General features: G+C 29.5%; 2 protein-coding genes across 3 annotated transcripts in view; both read right to left on the reverse strand.

The window, feature by feature from the left end:
* Nucleotides 1-19,755, reverse strand: part of LOC128396745 (potassium voltage-gated channel subfamily H member 8-like) — a 44,486-nt gene extending 24,731 nt beyond the window's left edge. For both annotated transcript variants that reach the window (XM_053357352.1, XM_053357351.1), the window contains exon 1: nucleotides 19,341-19,755. The gene's annotated coding sequence lies outside the window, so the exon portion shown is untranslated. The remainder of the gene's footprint in view (nucleotides 1-19,340) is intronic.
* A 1,186-nt stretch (nucleotides 19,756-20,941) lies between these two features.
* LOC128397293 (neuropeptide-like protein 31) lies at nucleotides 20,942-21,958 on the reverse strand. The gene is made up of 4 exons (XM_053358009.1): nucleotides 21,814-21,958; nucleotides 21,608-21,731; nucleotides 21,428-21,514; nucleotides 20,942-21,334 (listed from the first exon to the last, which is right to left on the reverse strand). Exons 1-4 carry the CDS (start codon nucleotides 21,823-21,825, stop codon nucleotides 21,303-21,305), a joined length of 255 nt encoding a protein of 84 aa, XP_053213984.1. The 5' UTR covers nucleotides 21,826-21,958; the 3' UTR covers nucleotides 20,942-21,302.
* Between the last annotated feature and the right edge of the window lie 1,358 nt (nucleotides 21,959-23,316).

The raw sequence follows: 23,316 nt of genomic DNA on the forward strand, positions 1-23,316 counted from the left end.
TCAGTCGTTACACGAAATTGAATTGAAAATGAATGAAATTGAATCATCATGAATACTCAGAATTTTTTGTTTTTTCCCTTTTCTTTTTTTTTGTTTAGATAAAATTGTTGCTGATTCTCATTTGTTTTCATCCATCATGTTGATTTTCATGGTGAATACCTCTAACTGTGAGTTTCAGGGTAAAAAGTTTGCATTCAATATTATTCATGATTGTTATTGATTGACTGAAATTAGATTAATTTGATTTCTTTGAGAAAAAAAGCAAAATTCTGATTGGAGGACCAGACAGAGATAAAAGTTCAGAGAGAAAATCAGTTCAATTGAAATTTCAATCAATTCATTCATTAGGTTAATTAACTTTTCAATAATTTTGTCCAGTCACAATTTCATGATATTCATCATCATGGTTACAGTTTTTAAACAATTCAACTTTTTCACAATTTTCTGTACAATTTGATTGAAACATTTTTATCGACGTGTCTATGGATCATGATACTACAGGGTGTTTTTATCCACTACGGAAAGTTCATTGTTGGCTAATGGTGACCTTCTAATGACTTGTAATTCTTGAGATATTCAGGGAAATAGCCACAATGAATACCCTGTATACCAGGTAAATTGTTTTCATTTAGGCTAATCCTTATTATCAGAGTACGAATCTAATGTATATTAATTACCATGGTGATGCAATAATTTCATGATGAATTATAATAATAATATTTGTTGGATTAAAATTGATGAGCATTTTTATTTATCATGATAACTTAAAATAACAGAAATGATTAGTTTATTGCTGGAAACATTTTCATCAACCACTAATCTTCAATCACATTGAATTAGTTTGAAACAAATTTGATCAATCTGATCATTGGAAATAATCTCGTTCAGTTGAGGAATCATCTTTTTCATGAGAAAGACTCTGAACTTGGTGATTGAAATGGTGAATTCTAAGCAAAACTAATATTTTTTTTTCTTTGAATTTGTTGAAAGAATTTTTTTTCTATCTTCAGAGATTGATTGATTTTCTTTAAGTCAAACTGATTAAATCTCTCTCATGATTGATTCAAGTGTCATGATTATAATTTGTGATAGAGATTTAACTGAATTTACTTTTGGTGATTTGATTATTATCATGAATGAGCATGTAATTAACTTTTGGTTACGATTACATGATAACCATTTCTCTTTGGATCAATATTTACCTGAGAAAATGAATAATGAACAAAAAAAAGTTCATATTCAAGGGAGTTGGAAAAATTTTCATCTAATTCAATTGTATTCTCATGTTTGTTTACCATGATTACAACTAAATTGTTACAATTTCATGAAATTTTGATCAACTTTTTTTTTCATCTTCACTTTCATATCTCTCAATTTGCCTCGAGGGTTAAACTGTTTCCAAACTTAATGAATTAAAAACAAGACTTAGGTGAATACATGAAACTAAAATTCAAAGTTCATGTTATTTCAACCTTTTATCATGAATTCATTATAATCAAAATCGTAAATATAACTTTCAACCAATTGAAGTTAAAATTATGATTAGTAATCGATACCAACCGATATGAGAAATGATTATTACTACCAATCAGCTGATTAATTGTTTACACTTCATCGATAATAACTATTGATAATCAATAAATTATTGGCCACAATTAGTTTGACAATCAAAGGATATCATGATTATTGATTGTTGGCCTTTCGGTTGACTTTGAGAAGGGAAAAAAAGTTCATATCGATGAATATGAATGGTTAAGGAAATTATTTAACTATTATCTTTGAATTATGAATCATAAATGGCCATTAATCAATAAGTCGTCATGGTCATCTCCATCTTCATCTTCATCTTCATGGATAAAGGTCAACATCTTGAGAAAACTTTTTTTCTGTTGATATAGCAAATGATTAAATTAGTTTGTGATGCTGTTGATTATAATCATGATAGATGATAAATGTAATTAGATTGAAATATGTTGCATGATAAGATTTTTTTTCTGCTAAGGTAACAAAAAAGTTCACAATCAATAGGAATCAGAATAAAAATCTCAGGTAATGAAAGTGAATCAAGAGAGAGAAAAAAATTGAATTCATAATTTACGCAATCTCATATTCCAGAGTAACTTTGATCTAATGTTAAATTGCTGACAGATTGAAATTCATGATAATTTCTGAATAAATCTGTTCAAGTTCTGACAAGAGATTCAGAGATTCAGAGTTTGAAAGTGTTGAACAAATTAAATTAACTAATTGCTGATAATCTTGATGATTAACTGATTAATTTTAATCAACAACAATTTTCTTTTTATACATGAAGATTGAAATTAATATCAACCTTAAGGTTGATATATAAATCTTATTATCATGATTAATTAAAGGCTTAAAATTCAATCAACCATATTGATCAAATCGACCATATTAATTAACCATAAGGGTTAATTAATATCAGGTAACACGTTCCCCTCGCAGAAAAGACCGGACCTACGGGCTTCATTTCGAACCATGCGAACGAAATACGAAACATCATGAACATCTATTAATTCATTGGTCAATAGACTTATATCCAATAATTTAGATCGATTTTCTTGTACTTTGATCATACGAATAATTGAATTTCTGGTATTTATTGCATCCACCATATTATCAGCATATCGAATCACCATGTTAAAGAGAGTTATCAATTTACCATTTTCATTTCGTCTATAAGGAGGTTGACTTCTTATTTGACGCTGAACCACGTATCTTTTCAAACGAACTTCTCTAGATAGATGACAATAATGACGATGCAAATTTCGAAAATTAACTGGAATAAAATAAAATAATATTAATAAGGATTACATATTTTTTTTGATTAAATAGCACAGAATATGCGGGGATTAATTGGGAGGAATATTTTCTTTATTAGCTCCAACAGGATCTCGAAATTCTTGACGAATAACGTCTGCATTATCCAATCGAAAATATCATAAGCATTAAGGTCATTAAATTCTTCGAAAAATTCTGCAACCAGAATCGAACATTCGACCAATAGTTCCTTAACTCTTTCATAATTGGCTGCTAGTTGTTCGATAAAAGCTTCACCTCTTTTTTCGCAAATTGTAACCAGTTTAATGCATAACATTTGCTCATTTTCCATCATTTCTCTCATTCTAATTCGAGGTTGATAGTTTTCGATATCTTCGTCGATTTGAATGATTAACATACTGCATTGACTATGGAGTAGATTGTATCGCTGATGACGAGCTGTAAAAAAAAATATCATAGATTAATAAAGATGATGTAAAGGTACTTCTTCGACTTTTGATGTAAATATTGATGCGGTTAAAGTTGAAGTCCGTAAACATTTAATAAGCAGCACACAAAAGCGTAAAGCAGTCCATCCAACCAATATTAATGAGATAGTAGTGATGTAATCTTGATAGTTGTGAAGGAAATTAGTGAACCAATTAGTAAATCCAAGACTTGTAAAGTTTAATTCATTCAGATCCACCTCCTTTAGTATCAATTCATTATCATCACTAGCCACAAGATGGAGATTAATTTTGTCAGACCAAATAGAAGTTTCAGGTGTATTAATGTTAGTTAAAATAGTTGACACAGAATAATTAACCATATCAATACTAAAATTCAAAGTTGTTGGTATTCGAATAACAGCATTTGGGCATTTTCTGGTGATGTCATAAATTGTTATTTTATGACCAGGACAATAAACATAAAACATTTCATTAACACTTTTGATTTCAGGTCTCATTGTTGTTAGATTCTCCTTAAAACAATCAGTAATTTTCCATTTAACATTGTTGATATTAGTTAAGCAATTTGGTCCATGGTGAAGGAGAATATTATTCATTGTAATATCTCGTTCTGGAATTTCGCATATATTTGAACTTCCATTTTCAATCATGATGAATTTGGGTCCAAAATAGTTGACTTGACAAACAGTATTATTCTTAATTTGATATAGTTGAAATGGATCGGCTTTATGAATCTGTTTATTTTTTTCATAAAGGTTAATGAAGAAACTAAGTTTCATAATTCGAGTTGAATTGATAGATTGTAATCCACATTGAACTTGTCTGATTGATTTGAAATCAGAAGAATCTGATAAATTTAAATGTACATTGAGGCGTTCAAAAAATTTATCAGGTAATTTTCCATCTTTGATTGTCATTTTTAGTTCTTTTATCACTTCACCTTGTCGGACGATTTGTTGCATGAAATCTGATGTTGAATACATCATATCAGGTAAAATTAATTGTAATTTATCCAAACGAGCGGAGGTCTTTGATAACCGTTTAGCAACTTTTTTGATGTTTTCATTTTGTGTATTTAAAACTTTAACATACTCTTTGTTCATTTTTAATTGATTTCCAATATTTTCATTTTTATCAATTGAGAAGTACATTTTCGTACCAAGGGCCAAAATTCCGGCTGTAACCAAGGTTGTAACAATTTCACGTTTAACTTTAATTTTAGTTAAACACGTACTTTCTAAAGGTTCGAAAAATTTTTCTTTAGCGTGAATTGAACAAAGTTTCTGGCTTTGGATTAAATAATCACTGATCGAGAGAAAATGATCACATTTTCCATCTTCCAAAGTACAATTAGGTTTATCTTTTTTTTGAATTGTTAATTCACAAGCGGAAGAGGTCGGTTCAATGTTCTTTTTCTTAAACCATTCGTCCATTTTCGAAATTGTCCAATTACAGAATTTTGTATTTCTCAGAATTTGAACCGAAAGATACTCACCCCCACTAGGTAGACCTGAGCACGGATCAGGTATTGCAATATTCAAATTTACCTTCATCATTCCTTTCATCAATTGGTGGTCAGTTTTTCTCCAAACTAAAGATGATCCAAAGTCAAAACATGAAATCGTCGAAATTAAAATAAACACAATCATCATTGTAATTAAATTGATTTGAGAAGAGTCACGTGAACGATAAGGTTTGATTTGTGAACCATGAACTTGTTTCTCGTTTCTCTATCATCAGTAATTATATATGTTGTGTTTCCAATTTTCTTTAATTTCATAAGGTCCATCAATTTACTTTCTAATTTATACGGATTTTCGTTCAATCAGGTTTTATCTCCAAGATTAAACTCTCTAGTTTTGTGTTTATCATCATGTCGTTCTTTTTGTTTTGTTTTTGATGATTCATCATTGACTTGTGCAATTTCACGAATTTGTGGCCATTCATCTTCAATAAACTTTGAGTACTCAGACAATGTACTTGAGCCGGTTTCTGGGATGATTTTAAGATCGATTGGTAACGTAGGTAAACGGCCATAAAGTAAATAAAATGGACTGGCTTTAGTACTTTGATTCATACTTGTGTTATAAGCGAAAGTGATCAACGGAAGAGCATCAACCCAACGAGTTCGATTTTGCCGTTGACAATAATGTCTCAACATAATACAAAGTGTTTGATTAACTCTCTCAGTCAACCCATTAGTTTGTGGATGATATGGAGTTGAAAATTGCCATTTGGTTCTCATCAAATTAGCGATTTCTCGTACCACTCTACTAATGAAGTTTCGGCCTTGATCACTTAAAATAGAGATTGGAGCACCGTGTTTACACATTATATTTTCGATGAGAAATTTTGCAGTTACTTTTGAACTTTTATTTCGGGTGGCTCTTGTTTCAACCCATCGGGTGAAATAGTCTGTTGCAACAATTATATATTGATTACCATGTGATGCTGGGAGAGGACCAACCAAATCGATTCCCAATTTTTCAAAGGGTTTACCAACTATAATTGGGTTAAGTGGTGCTTCGAGTTTTCGTACTCCATTTTTATTTGTTTGACAAGAGTCACAAGTTAAGACAAATTGAGTAATTTGTTTTAACATTTTTGGCCAATAATATTTTTGATTAATTCGATGATAAGTTTGTTGAACTCCCACATGTCCAGAAATCGGGTCGTTGTGATAAGCATTCATCACTTCAGATCGTTGATTTATGGGTAAAACAATTAATTTTGAATTACCGAAAGGTGTAGATTGTATTCGATTGAGAATTCCATTTATCAGTTCATAACGTTGACAAATTTTAGGATCTTGTTGTTCAAGTTTGTTTAAAATAATCATGATGTCAGGGTCTGATCGTTGATCATTTAATAGATTATGTTCATCTTCAATATTCAAAGCTACCAACATATGGAAAGGATCATCTGATTCTTCATCATCAATCTTACCTTCATTCAATTCGATTTCAACTGGATATCTACTCAAGCAATCAGCGTCTGCATGAAGTTTTCCTGATCGATAGATAATATTGAACTCATAACTTTGAAGCATTAAAGAATAACGAAGTAAACGAGCTGGCAATTGTTTTTTTGATTTTAACCAACAAAGAGCACAATGATCTGTTACAATTTCAAAAACTAACCCTTCGAGATATTGTTTGAATTTTTCAACAGCGAAAACAATTGCTAAACATTCTTTGTCTGAGATTGAGTAAGATTTTTCTGCTCCTCTCAAAGCACGACTAGCATAAGCAACTGGATGCCATTTCTCATCTCTTTTTTGTAGAATTATTGCTCCTAACCCTTGATCGGATGCATCAGTTCGTAATTGAATGGGTAAAGTTGGATCATAATGCATGAGGACAGGGAATTGAATCATTTTTGATTTTAAAGTTTCAAATGCTTCCTCTTGCATTTTATCCCAAACAAATATTACATCTTTTTTTGTTAACTCGGTCAAAGGTTTAGCAATATTTGAAAAGTTTTGGATAAATTTACGATAGTAAGAACACAAAGCAACAAACGATTTAACATCTCTAACATTCTGAGGAATCGCAAAATTTTTTATCGCAATTATTTTGTTTGGATCAGGTTCTTGGCCTTGTGGTGTTATTATGTGACCAAGATACAAAATTCGAGTTTTCAACCATTCACACTTACTTGGTTTCAAAGTCAATCCAGCTTGAATTAGTCGAGTGAGAACACGTTCAATTTTATCACAATGTTCTTCGAATGTTTTGGAGAATATGATAACATCGTCAATATAAACTAGACAAGTGTTAAACAAGAGTCCAGCTAATACTATGGTCATCATTCGACTGAAAGTTGCTGGAGCATTACAGAGTCCGGGCATTACCTTGAATTGCCAAAGTCCATCCATAGTTATGAAGGCGGTTTCTCAGCATCAATTGGATCAAGAGCGATCTGATAGTAACCGCTACGTAAATCAAGAAGAAAAGAATTGTGATCCACTCAAAGCATCCAATGAACATTGGATATTAGGCATTGGATATACATCTCGTTTAGTTATTGAATTTAATTTACGATAATCGACACAAAATCTTTTTTCACCAGTTTTCTTGGGTACAATAACAATTGGAGATGACCATGGAGAACGAGATTCTTCGATAACACCTTGAGCTAATAAACCATCAACCATCTTAGCGGTTAATTCTCTTTTCCAAGCTGATTGTCGATAAGGTGTTTGTGAAATGGGGAGAGAGTCTCCAGTGTCAATTTTGTGAACAAACAAATTTGTTTGACCTAATTCAGAATCATCAAAAGCAAAAGCTTTTCTATTCTTTTCAAGAATTGATATTAATCGAATTTTTTTATCTTCACTTATCTCTTCATTGATATTCCATTTGGCTGGTTGAGGATTATCAATTTTTATCGTTTGCGCATAAATTTTCCCATCATCACTCTGATCACCATTTGATTCTCTTTCAATATCCGAAAAATCATCAGAACTTGATGGATCCCCATTTAAAAGGTGACTGATTTCTAATTGTTTAGTTGCACAGTTAATTGAAAACTTACCTTCACATAGAATATCTTGTCCAATGAGAAGTTCGATTTTAATCGGTAACTCTTTCACCACCATTAATAACGACTCAATCGTCACTTGAGAAAATCCATCTTTAAACGTTAATTTCAAACAAATCTGACCAATTGGATTTAAAGGTGAATTACCAGCAGTATACGTTTTTGGACCATAATACTCCGTATAATGTAAATTTAACCTTCTGACGGCATCAATCGTGATTATCGATATCTCTGAACCAGTATCAATTAACCCTCTGAACCTCTGTCCGTTGGTCAATATATCCGTGAAGATTAGATCCTTTTCATTTCCAGAATTCGAGTGATTGCAAATCAGAGTTGAAGAAATAGTTTTATTCTCACCTTCTTGATCATCAATTGTATTCGAATTTACAACTTTTGGTTTATTCCAGCCTTTACTACCAGATGTAGCTGCTTTACCATTTTTCTCATCATTCGCTTTTTTCCAACAATCAACAGCTTTATGGCCTTTTTTATTGCAATAATTACAATTACCATTGAATTTTCTTTTTTGATCGTTTTGTTGACTTTCATTACCTCTAGAAGTTACCCTTTCAATCTTCTCATGTAATGAACTTAACAAACTCTCAACAGTTCTCATTTCTTCATTTGGTTTTAAATTTTTATTGCGATTGACCGATTTCTCAGCAATTGTTGCTTTTTTTAGGAAATCTTTCATATTCACTGGAGTCAAAAGATCCAAAGCTTCAGCTATTCTAGGTAATAAACCAGCATGAATATAACCCATGGTTATCAAATCTGTCATATTTGGATCGATTCTTCGACAAATATCTATCATTTCATAGATATAAGAAGCTACACTTTGATTTTCTTTCTGTTTGTAATTTGCAAGTTTGTGTGTTAAATAACTACGATAATTAGTGGGACAAAGGCCTTCAATAAGAGCTGCTTTTAACTCTTTGTAAGTTTTTGGAGCATCAGGTAAACTACTTTTTGCACAATTAGTAAACCATCTTCTAGCTGTTCCTTTTAGAAAGGCTGGCAATTTATTCATCTTCATCACATCATCCCAACCGTGAGCTTCGGAAATAGTCTCATAACAATCTAACCAATCTAAAAGATCTTCATCATCATCACAAGTCAAAGGTTGAAGTGGAAACAAAAATTTTTCGGAAGTTCTAACATTGGTTGAAATGGAAATTGGATTGGAGGATTCAGAAGCGTCAGCATTATCGCTCATGGTGTTTTAAAACTTTATTAAGAGCGGAATAAGCAATGAAAGCGACTAACTAATGCAAAAATCTTTACCTGGATTGTATTCCATTATGACAGAAAAGATGAGACCAAAGTTTAAGCCAAAAAGAAACCGAAATCAAAATCAAGATATAAAATCAGAATCAGAATCAGAATTGAACCAGAAATAACAGTTTGAACCAGAATTAGAATCAGAATCAAAACCAGGATCAGAACGAATTGGAACCAGAATCAGTGATGATAATAATAATAAAGTCAATTGTAAATGTTGAATGATAATCGAAAAGTTGAAAAATAAATCACAATTAACAAAAAAATAATCAATGAAACAACAAAAATTAACATTTAGATCAATTGTCTGATCACAATTAACTGATCACAATTAACTAATCACAATTAACTAATCACAATTAACTAATTAACTTTTTTTTAATTGTTATCAATAAATTAACTTCATCAATTGAAGACCTGGCGAAGACACCAAAATTTGTTGAACAAATTAAATTAACTAATTGCTGATAATCTTGATGATTAACTGATTAATTTTAATCAACAACAATTTTCTTTTTATACATGAAGATTGAAATTAATATCAACCTTAAGGTTGATATATAAATCTTATTATCATGATTAATTAAAGGCTTAAAATTCAATCAACCATATTGATCAAATCGACCATATTAATTAACCATAAGGGTTAATTAATATCAGGTAACAGAAAGAATGGAAAGAAAAAAGTTTTCGTTTCAGACGAAAATTTTCCGCCCATTTGAATTAGAGAATAGACTCAGAATCGAGGTTAGAACTTTTTTTTCTGTCTTTCATCATGAAGAAAACTTTTTCTCCACCTTCATGACATGTTAATTTATCTATTAGCAAATAAGTTATCGTGTTACAATTTCATGGTGTGAATTTCAGCTCACAGGGAAACTTTAACCTGGAAACAAAATAACAAGTAAAAAAGTTGATTCAATTTTCATCTGAATCGGAACATTGATCGTAACGTTTACCTTGCGAATTAGTTCATTTGTGACAATCATGTTAATGGATAATAATCTGAATATCATGGTTTAGAAAAGCAAATACTCGATTGGTTAGAACTTGGAATTGAACAATTTATATACAATTCTATTTACTTTCATCTTATTTCATGTTCATCTTTTCATCTACTAGATGAAGTTCCATGTTCATCTTTACCTAATAATATAAGATGAAAGTTGGCCGATTTTGTGTGAAGAAAAGTTCAGATAAATATTGAGACTATTTTCTCATGATCACCATCAACAGATGATGACGATGATTATATTTACCTGGAAAACTTTCAAGTTTCAACTTTTTCAAGCTTCTTGTAAATCATTGATCAAAATGAAAGTTGATTCAATTACTTTCTTTCAATAGATATGATTACATTTTGATTCTGATTTTATTTCATTTTTTTCTCTTCACTTTCTCTCAGAATCACCACCACCCTTATCTTCATCTTCATCATCATCATGCTGATCATCATCTTCATCTTCTTCTTCATCCCTGATATTCATGTAACTTTATTTTCCTCTCTGAGAGTTACAAGAGTAAATATCAGTTGAAATATAAGTTCCCTAATGTTGACATTTGATTTGATCAAATTTTCACTTTCCTTTGATTAAATCCAAGTCTCTCTTTTTTATTTCATGATATGAATTAAACTTATGAATATAATGAATTATCAGATGAACTTTTGTCATCCTCATCATCTTTCCCAGCGAACTTTTTTTACTTTCATCTTTACTCATCCCTAGATGTCTAAGACGATAAGGTTTCAGTTGAATCGATTTCAGTAGATTTCATCATAAAAGTGAAAAGAAATAAAATTCTGTAAATGTCAATGTAAGTCCTACGGTGATGAATCTTTGATAAGACCATGAATTGAGAGAGAGAAAGAGAGAATGAGTTCAGTTCTAATGAATAAGAATTCAGTTAATCCGAATAATAATTGAATCATGTTTCCCTTTATCAAGTATTAGACTTTGAGATTATCAAAGTTACTTGATAAACTTAATTATATTTACATTGTTGTCGCTGTTCAAATATCAAGGTTGCTAATTTATTATTATCATGGATTTTTGTTTCCTTCAATGCTCAATTTCAATACATGATCATGATGATTAATATAAGTGTCAACGATTTTACCTTATCCGATTGTGAGTGTTTAAGCCTTAGGTAAATAACTCATTCTCATCATCTCATATTAATTGTGATGAAAGTTTTTTTTTGTTCATCAACATCACACTTACACATCACACTCTTGTCAACCTTTGATGATTAACTTAATTGCAATTTGGTTTTATACTTCTTGCTATCGTCAATGTTTTCCCTCAATTCTGATTATCATGTTGATTAAGTTTTCAGGTGTAATTGTTGTTGTTTTTCTCGAGCAATTAGTTATTGTAATTTTAGAGGGACGAAAAAAGTTTATCTATTATTATTCAGGTAACAAGATAATATTTATGTTATTATTATATATTAAGTAAATTTAAGATGAGGATGCAAATGCTGATGAAGATGATGAAAGATGAGTAGATAAACTCAGGCTCATTAGAGTGATTATAAGTATCTGTTCAATGGCATTTAATGAAGATAAAGATGATAAGATGATGATAAACATTGAAGTTGACAGTTTTTCTCCATCTTCCCACTCAGTCTCTCTCACTTCATCATCCTTAATCATCTTCTTTTATGTTAAATAAAAGCTGATTCTAAATCTATCCTTTTGTTTTATTATCTTCATCTTCATCCTTACCTCTTGATCACATCTTCATCTTTAAACGATTCCAAAGATGAGGATGAAAGAAACAACAAAAAAATATCAATTTTTTCAGTTGATGTAATCAAGAGATGATAATGATGATAATATGGACAAGAGGAATAGATTTGAATATAAGATGAGGAAGATAAAGTTTGTTTTCTTATGAATTATCTGCTCGATAAAACAACAACATAAAGAGAGAGAGACTTCTGAGAAGATGATGAAGATGACAGAAAAAGATAATCAGTAAAACAAAGAGAAATGGTAAAAAGCCTCATTGACTTAACAAGGAGGATAAAGATGAGGATGATGAGGGAGTTAGAGTGCAAAAAGGAAGATAAAAGATGATAAGCTGCATAAGTTATATTCGAATGCATAAATTGTTGCTCGAAAATACAAAAAGTTCTGAAACTCCAAGTGGGAGTTTATATTATCAATCCTTGTGAGGATTGAAAATGCAAACATTTTGTAAACCACTTTCCGAATAATATAATCAACTGTTTACATTACCTGTAGATGATAAAGTTAATTGTAATCAAAAGTCAAGGTGAAAATTGAGTCAATTAATTGAATCAAAAAGTTGAAGGCAAGAAAAAAAAGTTTAATCAACTAACTAATTGTGATATCAGTTTTGTTTTGTTTTTTTGCTTCTCGCTTTTTGTGTCCATCAGAACTTTTTTTTTTGTTCTTTTTATGATTTTGATTGATGATGTTAATTGTTTACGTTTGATTGATATTTGTTTGTCTATTTTCATAACTGTCAACATTTTGTTTATCACATTTTTTTCCTCCTTTTACTCCTCCTTTCAGGGAGTGAATTGTTATTGAGTGAAAAGAGGAAAAGGAAGTAATCATTTTAACATATATATCGAAGGGTATTCAACTTGATAAACAATAATAATGATGGTAAATGGTGTATGAAATATGGATCAGGATATTTGGGGGAAAAACAAACTTGTCATGAAATGGAAATGTAAAAATAAGGGTTTCCCTCATTAACCAATACAAATTTATCATCGATGTTAATTTTCATCATTCTGGTCAATAATCAGGTAACGAAGGTATTATAATATAAATTGTCTCATGTTCATGGTAATGTATTTGCTGAGTGAAGATAAAAACACCAGAATCTGAATTTTTCTCTTTCTTGTTATTTCTGGTTGGTCAGAATTTTAGAATTGACCAGTAAATATTAGAGACTTTCTCTCTCTCTCTCTCTTTCTCTTTTATTACGTTTATTTGTTGGTTGAAAGTTCTTGGATACAATTAAATTGATTCCTAGGTGATTTTACTGAATAAACATGATAGCTGAATTCTGATTATTTCATGATAATATCAACTGAATTAGAAGGTATATCTTAATGTTTATATATATTTATTTGTGTGGGGGGAGAGTTAATATTATGAAGAAGATGCTAAGGAAGATAATTGTTTCCATGGTAACGTTGGATATTTGTCTCATCTTCTTCATCTTATATCTTTATGATGATGATTTTGATGAAAAATTCATCAGACAAGGTATACGTAAGAGAGAGAGAGAGAGAGATAATGTTCAGGGGAAGATGAACAAAAAATCGTATTCAAGATCTTATATTTGGACAGATTACATTGATTACTATTATAATTCATGTTATTAAATTTCATATTCAGGTTTGTTTGTTTATATACATTTAATCATGAGCCATTTTAATCATGAAGATAATATCAACTAATGGTGGTGACATTGGAAACATGAGGAAATGTATCATGTTGAATATTTTCTGAACATGAAACCCCATTGCCCATGGAGGAGGAGGAAGTGGGTGGAGAGAGAGAAAGAAAGAAAGAAAGAAAGAGAACAAATCGAACAAAAGAAAATGCTAAACAAAAGTTCATTGCTACATGATGGTAGAAGATATTCAGTTCAAGAATATTGATTGAGAATAATAATAATAATAATTTACTTCTTTACATGAAAAATAAGAAATTGATTATTCTTATTACTATTATTATTTGAGATAATCATTGATTATCTTATTATCAAGTTAAATTGTTGAGAGTTTACATGTTGACATGATAGAAATACACCTTTTAATATAATAGGAAGAAAGAAGAAAAAGAAAAAAACTGAATATTCTGAATTTCTGATTCAATTTTGAGTAAATAATTTCATTTCAACATGTTGTTCTTATTTATATATGTTTTCATGGTACCTTCATGATGATACCTCATTCAATTTATCGTAAACATTATGGTTTATTATCATGTTATCATTTGAACTGAATGAAATTTATCCTTCATTCAATCATCATCATCATGATATTACACCAAGATGATGATGACGATGAAAGGATATCATCATGATAACAATATTACCCAATAGGAATGCGAAAGTGTTATCATGAGAGAAACAAAATATTGATAATATCCACTGAGGGTGAACATGTAATACTAAAGATAACATGTTATCATGTATATCGATATCATTGTTATTATTATCATAAAGTTGTTGGTGATTCTGAATGGAGAAAAAATTTGTTTTTCTATTCAACAAATGTAAACATTTTCTGGTTCATTTATTTTCATCCATTGGTGATTATTTGAATACTCATTCATACATAAAACACAATCAATAACATTTCACTTGGAATATTAAACAGGGTGAGTAAGTGAGAGAGAGAGAGAGAGATAAAATTGTTCACTAAATGGCCAATTGCAAGTTCATTGGTGTGAGATTATTTTAATAGCAATTTAATTAGTTATTATTGAGATGGAAAATTTTCCAGAACATTTTCTTCAGAAACATTTGATAGCATTCAGCTAAAATTGTGGGTATTTTAAACAGAGATAATTAACTTGAATCTGCAGAATCCTTCAGAATCACCATGGGTGGAAAGCAATTAGCATGATGATGCTAATTACCTTTTATATTGTTGAATGAGACAACAAAGTTCACAATCAATAATATCATAAATTTCCGCCTCATCTTTTGTTATCCTTATCATGAACAGGAATCTGATTAATTAATTGTTCAAATCTTATCTTCCTCTTATTAAAACTTTCACCCCACCCGAATCTTGATAATAATAATGCAACTTAATTGTTATAAGATGATTATCTAATATCTTTATCATTAACTTATCACATTAAATTAACATTTGTAAGAGTAATTTGTTGAAAGAGATTCAGTAAGATTGAGTTGAAGAAGAAAAAAAAATTTAGAATTTTTTTCTTCTCATTTTATCCTCGCCTCCCCCTGCTCATTCTGGAAAAGGAAACGGAAACTATTAGTTTATTTTCATCTCTCTCTCTCTCCTGTCAATGTTTATCTATATATTCATTGAGAGTTGAAATTTGGTAAACAATTAAGTGACTCGGTAAAGAGAACCGTTAATTTAATAAACAATTTAAATTCATTGAATGAATCAATTATCATGAATCTCTCTCAGGGAGATTCAGTTATTTGTGGGAGACATGGGGATGTAATTGGTTACAATTCATGGTTCGTGTTCCGCTTATTGTTTTTTTCATCCATTTCGAACTTTTTTTCCAGAACTTTTTCTTCTACCTTTTCAACTTGTTTACATTCAAAAGTATCGTTGTTGTAGTTTATCCGTTTTGTTATTCAACAAGGGAATTGAAATTCATCATCATCATCATCATCATCATGAGTTAATATCATGAACAAGGTAAAAGATAACAAGATTCAAATGAACATGAACATTGTTCTTGTTACTTATTAGTTGAACAGTTTGAAAGTTTAATTGCTTGGGAATTGATGAAAGAAATGATAACTTTAAATTGAACGGTTTTCATGGAGATGAACTTTTATTTATCATCTTCATGGTGATTGTTAGTTTGTTACCTGATCAAGAATAATGGAGGAAAAAATCATTCTCAGTAACTTTAAGTCGACAGTTCGGAATGAAAGGTGAAAATGGCAATGGAAGAGAAATTTTCTTCTTCTTTTAAAACATTTTCCGAACAAAGTTCTGATTCTATTAAAGGAGATTCACTGAATTTCATGCGATATATTATCGATAAATCATAATGTCCGTCATGAATTTTTTTCCATCATTTTTTTCAAATCATTAATCAGCTTGATTGTTGTTAGTTATTGTTGTTGTTTATTATAACGAGTTCGATGATGTTACATGAACTGAACAGAATCATTACCAGGGAATCGTGAATTCTAACAAAAAAAAGGTTGATAAAAATGTTACAGATAAACAGAGGAAATGTTAAGAACGTTGTCATGGTAACCGAAATTGGTGAATTTCTGTCACTAGGAAGAGAGAGAGAAAGTCTTTCTTTTCATTCCATATGTCACATTCGAGAAATTTGAACATTTAGAACAAAATTTTTCCTTTTTTCCCCTCTCAATCTCCAACTCGATGATTAATAATGAATTATTCAACTGCTAGATTTCATAATTAAATAAGACAATGATAATTATAGTAATATGATGATGATGATAAGATAATTAGGTTAATTCAAAATGTCAGTGATGATTATTAAAGTATTAATAGAAAAAGAAATTAATTTCTCTTTCGATTAGAACTTTTTTTTTCTCTCTCTCACTTTCGAATTGAAATTTTAAACTAAACTTTAATTCCCAACATGATTTACCTTTCATCAAGAGTTTTCTCCTTAATCATTGGGTTGATTGTTAGACAATTGATTTAATTATAATTGTTCAGCGGTTTTTCAATCATAAACTTAATTGTAATTTTATCTTAATCATGTTTTTGCCAATGTTTCTGAAAGCAAGTCTCTGGTTTATTTACCTTTAATTATCATTGTAATCATTGTTTTCTTGTTAATTTCCAACCCTGTGAATCCCCTGAAGATGAAATAATGTTAATTGTCTCGAAACAATGTTGATTAAATTGTTAACGAACAGAAAAAGTTCACAAATAATAAAGTGTCTAGTTAATGGTAATCTTGATTGTGATAATTGTTTAATTTAATTGTTTACTTTTCGTTCAGCAATCATTAAAATTTAATTTTCTCTCTTCCAATTTAAATCATTGGTAAATTTTGATTCCAAATTAACTTGTAATCCGTTTTTCTTAATCATTGTTTTTACTTTCATTCATCTTGATCCTTAGTGTGATTAATAGTTTAATCTTATAGTTAATTGTTATTCAAATTTGATTAGTATTTTGATTAATATTAAGATTAATGCGAAAAATTAAACTCCAAGGTTGGAAAATAATTTGATTGGTGAAAAACATGATGATGGTGATGAGAACTCATTCTGATCTTGTTGTTGATTTGATTTCACATTCAATTGAATTGTTGATCATCAAATATCATGAGTGGCACTTGATTGTTCAGCTTTCAGAATTGTGCTGATTCATTGACATGAGGCACTTGAGAGTTCATGATGGAACCAATTGAATATCCACCATGGAGGCTGAAAGGAAAACACCATTGATTGAATTCATATTTAAACCGATGATGGAACAATTTATTCAATTCTTATTATCTTTTCAATTAATTTACGATCAATAAAACTAATTGTAACTGATTAACAGGATTGTATCAACTTTTATCTCATTTCAATGAATAACTATTGACTTAGTTACAAAGATTTAGTTTTGACTTTAATCATAAAATCAATTATCAGATGATTGTTGATTCTGATTACAATGAGATGAAAAAGTTAATCAATTGTTTTCCCTTAATTGTGATTAGATAATTACCAAGTTTTTCAACATAATCATAAATGAATTTTTCAATCAATCAAAGTAAATAATAATACAATTTAATCAAGATTGTTGGATAACTAATCAGTGTTTTCATATAATTAATTTGCTTCAATTGATTATCATATGAATTTACAGTCAATTGAAATTCAAGAATCATAAAATCAAGGGAGTAAAAGGATAATAATCAAAATTTAGAATTGAGTTTTATTCAATTGTTATCATGAAAAGTTCTGATGGGAATTCATGAGTTTCTATCATGTGAGTGAGAAGATGAAACAAAAAACAAAAGGGAAAATTATCTTCATACTTATCTAGTTAATCCAATGTTATTAAAATTACAAACTGAATCAAATTAGTTTTTCACAATTTAATCAATCTTCCTGAACGAATCACTAGAATCAAAGAGAAAGGGAATGAGAGAGGAAGAAAAAACAAAATCGAGTTCTAAAAAAGTTCTAATCCTTTTAATAGGATTTTGTTTCAAACTGACGATTTTAAATTTCGTCTAATACTTATTATCATTATTTTAATCATCATTATCATTTATTATTACATGGAAACAGAATCACCATCATCATGAATGCCAAATCATAGTGTCTCTAAACTGCCATGATAATAATAATAATGAGAGAGAAACAAAATAATCAGAAGAAAAGAAAAATTAATTTCCAACAAAATTTAGAATAGAAAAATTTTTCTCGAATTTGCAAGTCGAATTGTTTTTTGTTCGTAAATTCATCGATAGACTTTCAGGGAGATGAAAAGTTCTGACAAAAAAAGCTGAATGTTTTTGTTTCATCCATGGTGGAACTTGTATTGTTATCATCGAGTCAATTCTGATTGTGAATCATCATCATGATCATCAACTGAATTCTGTTTGTTATTATCAAGATGAATCAATATTTTCATTATGATTCTGATCCTTTTCATGGAGATGATGTAGATTCATCATCTTCATCTAATATTGACCTTTATTCAGGTTTAGATTTTTGTTACTTTACCCAGAGTGTTGTTATCCACTTACAACCAGTTATCATCTTGATCATCATGATTATCATCCTGATGATGATCATCATCGGTGATATTATATTTATAAGAATCGGTATTAACTATAACAATGTTTTCATCTCCAACCTATTAGCTGAATAATCTTCTCCTCAGGAAAAGGAAGGACGAAAAAGTTCAGAGATTAGAAGAAGCAACTTTTTTTTCATCTTCTTCTTCATCATCATCATCAGTTGTTAACCAGAATCCATCATCACCATGAAGATAATTATCTCCACATCTTCCACTTCCTGATTCACCTTTTAATGTGTAATTGTGTTGGTCATTGAAGATGATTAGTTAACATCAATATAATAATATTGATTATCAGAAAATTGAATAAGATTCACTTAATAATCAACTGAGACAATTTAATTATCTCTCATTAATTTGATTTTTTGTTCTGATGAGTTTTTTTCTTACTCTCTCTCTCTCTCTCTCTCTCTCTTGCATTGATTGACAGATTCTAAGGTCATCTCATGAAAATGTATTCAGTTTATTGTCTGAATCTGATTCATTTCCATGATTAAGGTTTAATGATCAAAGGTTGAGCACATGAAGATGAGCATGAGGAGTGGGAAAGTGGATAAGGAAGTGGATTTTAATGATTAAAACCATTTCCAGATATATAAAGTTTGCAATCATTAGATTAGTATCATTATCATGTTAAATAGATTCATTCCTTTATCATGGAAATCGTTTCTCTCTGAATCAGAATTTTCTTTCTTTTTTCTTCTTCCTTTTTTTTTATATTCTATTCCAATTGAATATCTTTCTATTCTGTCAACTTACCTTAACATTGTATTTCTTTGGTATCCGAGTTAATTTGAAACGTTGGTAAATTGTTGAAACCTTTTTGCATGATAGTTTGAGATAATATGATGAATTTGATGAAACATGAGATGTAATTAAAAGGATGATGAAGCTGAGAGGGAAAACTGAAGAAACTGATGACAATGATTTATATTCACTTGAGAAAAGTCTGGATCCAGAGTTACAATTTAATTCTGATATGGAACATGATGAAAATCAATTATTCGTGGAATCAAAAAGTTCAACAGTTAATTGTGTGTAATTCGTGTGATGGTTATGATGGAAAACAAAAGAAAAAACTTAAAGAAGAAAACTAAATACACAGAGAGAAAGAGAGATTGATACAAAAGGGAAAAGAGATGCAGAGAAAATGAAGAGAAAATGTTCTATGTTCGAAAAAGAAAAGTAAATGATAAAGAGAAAAAGAGTTCGAACCTTGTTCCATTATTAATCTTCTTTGTTCGCCATCTATTGGTTATGAGAAAAATTAAAGAACTTTTTCTTCTTTTTATTCTTTTCTAAAGTTTGGAAAAAGTTTCGAAAACTTTGACTCGTTCATCTTGAACTTTTCTTACTTTCTCAAAGAAAAACCTTCCAAGTTATTGTTCAATCTTAAATCATTCTTACTATGATCTTATTGTAAAATCTTTTAATTTAATTGTCTCAAGATAATTGAATCAATTTCTTCATCTGATTTCCAATAGATGGAAGCACATTTTTCTCAATCAACTAATTGTTAGTAAATTGTAAAGTAAATTGTTGAATAACTGTCCAGCTAAAAATCACATAGAGTTCTGGTCAAAATTAACATGATAATAAATTCACTGAGTAATTAAAACTTTTTTCAAGTAATAAAAGTCTATTTAAAAGTCTATATCACTTTCCACAAACTTAAATTGTCGATCTGAATCTTGGTAATATAAGTTGATTTTGATTCTAAATGATCAGTTGTTAAACTAATTTGTTAACTAATGATGACCATGTTAATTGTGGTGAATGATAACGAGAATTAACAATTAGTGTGACGAGTTAATTTATTTTATTGGTGATGATTTATGAGATTAAAGACATTAGAGTTTAATTAACTTTTTAAATAACCGAATCAATTTATTAATTGTCATTGAAACTTTTTTTTTAAACTTTTGAAGGTAAAATGAACCGTTTAAATTGTTACACTTGCACATTAAATTGTTACAATTTACTATTTACGATTCTATGATTTTATTAAGGAAACTTTTTAAATTAACTTAACTCTATGGTTAATGAACAATTACTATTAAATGATATTCAAGATCATTAATTGTTAACCAACAAAAACAACAATCGAAAAATTTAAATCACATTTCTCATCATCGTCACTAGTTAATTATCATCAATCTCTTTGGGTGACAATTAGACAATTAACAGGCCATTAAGTGAACATTAACTTAATCGAAATTGATTCTATTCAATTTCAATCAACCAGTTTACCGGTTTAAACACATTGAGAATATTAAATTGTTGTTGCTGTTATTTGGTCTCAAGTTGATTGTCCAAATAAAAGTGCAACAATCAGATTAAAAAGGATACACACAATGTGATTGTTTTGTTAATTACTTTTTATTAGAAAAAATCATCATCAGTTTCAAATGTATTACTACAAATTAATCAGTTTACATCTAGTTGAGCATTTTAATTAAATTGTTAACAATTTGAGCCTTGGAAATTAACAGTTAAATCTTGTCTAATTGTTGTTGTTGTTGTTGTTTTTGTTGTCTCTTTGTTGATTGTTGATTGATTGATTGATTGATTTCAGATAAATTAAGGTGAGTTATTATGTGTTTGTATGAGTGAATTGGTGATTGTGATCTTTGTATTAACTAAATTAATTGAATTTTCAATGATTGTTGATGGCGATGATTCTGTAAATTAACTGTAACCTTTGTATTAACTTGGATTCAATCAGTATCCATATCGGTATCTGTAAGGATAACCTACAAAAAGTAAACAAATCAAAGACAATCAGTCAATTAATAGCTCCAAATTAATAGTCAACAATTAATCACAAAGGATAACAATTAACTAACCATGTCCATATCCTCCGTATCCTCCGTATCCACCATAACCACCATGACCATAGCTGCGACCGTAGTAAGAGGGTCGACCATAGTAACCTAACGAATTGCGAGCACAAAGAAAAAATTGATTAATCCATTGAACGAAAATGAAGAAAAGTTGACAATTAAACCTGCGAACAATTAACTAACCATATGATGCAGGATAATATCCACGGGAATAGGTTCGTCCATAGTATGGCCTGGCATATCCTCGGCCATAACCATAAGCGGCGATGGTTCCAACTAAGGCACAGATGATGAGAATGGCAATAATCTAATTACAGAAAAATAAAGGAAACAATTAACAATCAAAGCAATTAAACACATGAAAAAGTACCAATAGAAACAAAACTTACAGTTTTATTCATTGTTGTTGATTGTTGATTGAGAAACTTGCAAAAAGCAGCAATTAACTAAACACGTTGAGTAAATGTCTTTGGTTAAATGAGATTGTCCAAGTTACTCCAATCACCTTATATATATACAGGTAACCAAGTGACCCTCAAGAAAGCAAATGGTTGACAAAGTTAATATTAATATTAATTATAATTAAGAGGTTGCAATTAGATTGTTAAACCCGCCTTCCAAACTGAATTTAGTTTGCAATTAGCTGGAAAACTAATCACAAGCAATTGAAAGTTTCATATTCACTTGATAATGACGTAGATATATGAAGGTTGGGAGGGATCTTACTGATCATCCTGATCATCTTGATCATCTTCAATTGTGATTAAGTAATAACGATTAGCAATATTATTGATTCCCAGTGTTTTTCGTTGAAATCAAGTTTACTAATTTTCATGGTCACCTTGAAATTAAATGACCAGAAAGATTAACGTTAATCTTTCTGATGATCACTAATCTGATTTTGTTTATTTTATTTTTTACTTTACTGAACTAATTTAAACTTTTAATCTAATCCGCTAATCTAAAGGACAACTTTTTGTAGTTAAAGATTCACAATCAATAATATTAGTTAATTTGTTGATTGTCTTTACGATAGATTTGGTTAATCAGTTAATCGTCCTCGGATGTTGAGGATAATTTTGTTTAAACATTGTTACAATCAACGGTAATTGCAACAACAATTAGCGAAAACAATTGAGAAAACTTTTTAGATTAGTTGTTAATGTCGATGAAATCAGTTGAATATTAATTAACCAATTTATGCAAATCATACAATCAACTAATCAATTGGTTTTGGGTCTATTTGTTTGGTATGGTAACAATTAACTATAACTAATCAGTGTAATTAATTGGTTTTGTTAATTGCTATTACAATTATGACTTGTGACCCTTGAATTTATTATTTTCTAGGTCAAGGTTAAGTAAATTGTTTACAAATCTTAATTGTTGGCATTGATTAATTTTAATTAACTTCAAGTTATTACACACAGAGAGATGGTAATATTATTATCCAGTCCATAGGAAATTTGATTGTTGATAATTAATTACAATCTAGAAAGTTAATCATGATCAATGATGATTACGCTGATCATCAGGTTGATTATTAATTGTTGAATTTGTTGTTTCTGGATCAATTTTAATTACGTTTCAAAGTTTTCATTTTAAATCTCAAAATTGAATGTATAAAATTTACAATTTTTTCTTTCGTTAATTGTCTTCAGGCAATTAGTTTATTCAATGATTAGTTAATTGTGATCAAGACGAACCATCAAACTGCCTTTGGTTATAATAATATTTTTCAGATTGAAAAATTTTTACCATAAATGTAATAACTTATTGAAGGTAAAAAAATAAATAAATAATATTCTTGATGATTTTTGCTTCTGATCAATTAACAATTTGATTGCAATTAAATATCAGGGTAATTAAGCATGTTGATTTCACCAACTTAA

The sequence above is a fragment of the Panonychus citri genome, unplaced genomic scaffold (assembly GCF_014898815.1).
Source record: "Panonychus citri isolate SS breed McGregor unplaced genomic scaffold, ASM1489881v1 Contig00028, whole genome shotgun sequence".
NCBI classification, from domain to species: Eukaryota; Metazoa; Arthropoda; class Arachnida; order Trombidiformes; family Tetranychidae; genus Panonychus; species Panonychus citri.